At 29.3% G+C, this 2,624-nt stretch overlaps 1 protein-coding gene across 1 annotated transcript in view; it reads left to right on the forward strand.

The window, feature by feature from the left end:
• The window catches only part of LOC107659071 (kinesin-like protein KIF13A), a 70,889-nt gene that overhangs the window by 37,570 nt on the left and 30,695 nt on the right, over positions 1-2,624 (forward strand). Inside the window, exons 12-13 of the mRNA XM_016447884.1 lie at positions 1,337-1,355; positions 1,785-1,992. Of these exons, the coding sequence (XP_016303370.1) occupies positions 1,337-1,355; positions 1,785-1,992 (227 nt within the window). The remainder of the gene's footprint in view (positions 1-1,336; positions 1,356-1,784; positions 1,993-2,624) is intronic.

Genomic DNA, 2,624 nt, shown 5'->3' on the forward strand with positions numbered 1-2,624 from the left:
CGATTATTATGGAAATGCAAAAAATAAATATATATATATATATATATATATATATACTTAAAAAGAAATAGTTATTTAAATTAGAGCCCGACCGATATATCGTTTTGCCGATTTTATCAGCCGATATGAGCCTGTCGCAGATATAACGGTATCGGAGAATATGCCGCCGATATGCCACTGATATGAACATTTTTTTTACAGAACATAAAATGGTGTAATTACTTAGTTTGTCCAGCAGAGCGCGCTCCATTGTTTGCTACTGGCGACCTAGATGAAACGCTTCAACGTTTGGACACACGAATGGGAAAGTGTCCAAACTTTTGATTGGTACTGTACTAGAATATACACAAAGAATATCGGCCGATATATCGATATCGGCGGGTTTTTACTCCCTAATATTGGTATCGGTATCAGCCCCCAAAAACCCATATCGGTCGGGCTCTAATTTAAATGTACCTGCTTATCTTGTTTAAAGCACAAACAAGTCAAAAACAAGTGAAAAAATCTGCCAATGCAACACTTATATTTTCTGAACACAAACCCTAATATCTTAAAGGTTTTTGCATCTCAAGTAATTTTATCTTGTTATTATGATGTTTAAATAATAAGAAATCAAGAATAATGTAAAATAAGGTGTTTTTTTTGCACTCTGTTACTTGAACACTGTAAAAATGTTTCTCTTCCGGAGAAAATCAACCATTATCAGTTCTATTTTAGTATTTTTTTTGTTGTTGTTGGTGTTGTATTAATTATAGTATTTATAAATATTTTGAATTACCTTATGCTTTTAGATTTCATTTTAATTTTAGTTTACATTTTGTTATGTGCTTTTGCCATTTTATTATTATTTTTTAAATCTATCTTTAATTATATTTTGAGCTTTTACTTTGTTTTAATTTTTGTTTTTGCGATTTCGTTTTTTAAATGTTGCTTTAATTTATTTGTATTTCAGTTTTAGGTTTAGTCATTTTTTTCCTTTTCACTTTTTCACATCTTTAATGTCAAGTGTTTCTCTTCCAGAGAAAATCAACCATTAGCAGTGCTATTTTAGTATATTTTTAGTATTTATTAATATTTTGAATTACCTTTTACTTTTTTTAGGTTTCATTTTAATTTTAGTAATTTTGTTATGTGCTTTTGTCATTTTATTATTATTTTTTAAATCTATCTTTAATTATATTTGTAGCTTTTACTTTGTTTTTACAGTTTTCATTTTAATTTTACTTTGTTTTTGTGATTTCGTTTTTTAAATATTGCTTTAATTTATTTGTATTTCAGTCATTTTTTTTCCTTTTCACTTTTTCACATCTTTAATGTAAAAGTGTTTCTCTTCCAGATAAAATCAGCCATTAGCAGTGCTATTTTAGTATATTTTTAGTTTTTTAATTACAGTATTTCTTAATATTTTGAATTATCTTTTACTTTTTTTAGGTTTCATTTTAATTTTAGTAATTTTGTTATGTGCTTTTGTCATTTTATTATTATTTTTGAAATCTATCTTTAATTATATTTTGAGCTTTTACTTTGTTTTTACAGTTTTCATTTTAATTTTAGTTTTTGTGATTTAGTTTTTTTAAATATTGCTTTAATTTATTTGTATTTCAGCAATATTTTTCCTTTTCACTTTTTCGCATTTTTAATGTTTAAGTTTCCTTTAAATGCGTGTTTTACATCTAATATTTATATATTATTTTATTTAATTTCAGCTTTATTTCAGTTAACGAATCAGCAAAGCATTATGGCATGATTTCCTGTAGTTTTAGTTGTATTTGTCCTCATCTCAGACCCCATGCAGAAGGCGGTGCATGCTCTGGAGAAGCAGTATGTGGAGGAGAAGCGTGTGGCGCTGGAGGAGCAGCGGCTGATGTATGAGCGCGAGCTCCAGTCTCTGCGGCAGCAGCTCTCGCCGGAGAAAGCGTCTCAGCACCAGCGCTGCAGCAGCTTCCCCACACACAACACACACACCAAACTGCGCCTGTGGACCGACGAGAGGTCAGAACGCAGACACATTCTGGAGCAACCTGGTTTTTATTTTACATTCTTGTATGTGAAATAAATGCAGTGCATTATGGGATTTAGTTCATGGCTATGGATGCATGTGATGCTGCGTTAGCAGTAGTTGATGCACAAGTATCTTAAAAGGCAACATAGTCATGCCGCCTGCGTTTTGAAACAGCCTTCAGGTTGTGTTGACTTAAAATAATACCTAGGTAGGCAGCTCACTAGGTTTTGGACTAGACTCGACTCACAATTGATTTCAGTATAGTTGACATTGACATGTGATGCTATACTGTAAAATGCATAAAAATACCCCAAACCAATTAACTTTTTAATAGATGCTTTAGTATTAAAGGAGAATTATTTAATCAATAATATTATATTATTTTAATATAAATTATAAACATATATACATATATATAAATTATAAATGTATATTTATAATCATTATTTCTCCTGCTTTGTATTTATTCACTGAGCTTGTCACAATCTGTATTTTAATATCATTGAGGTACTATTATCGTTTTTATGGATATTTTGAATTATTTTTATATTTTCCATTTAAATTTTTAATTTTAGAAATGTAGCTGTTTTTTGTTGTTGTTATGTTTTTTTTTTTTTTATTT

The sequence above is a fragment of the Sinocyclocheilus anshuiensis genome, unplaced genomic scaffold (genome assembly GCF_001515605.1).
Source record: "Sinocyclocheilus anshuiensis isolate Anshui unplaced genomic scaffold, SAMN03320099.WGS_v1.1 scaffold411, whole genome shotgun sequence".
Lineage (NCBI taxonomy): Eukaryota > Metazoa > Chordata > Actinopteri > Cypriniformes > Cyprinidae > Sinocyclocheilus > Sinocyclocheilus anshuiensis.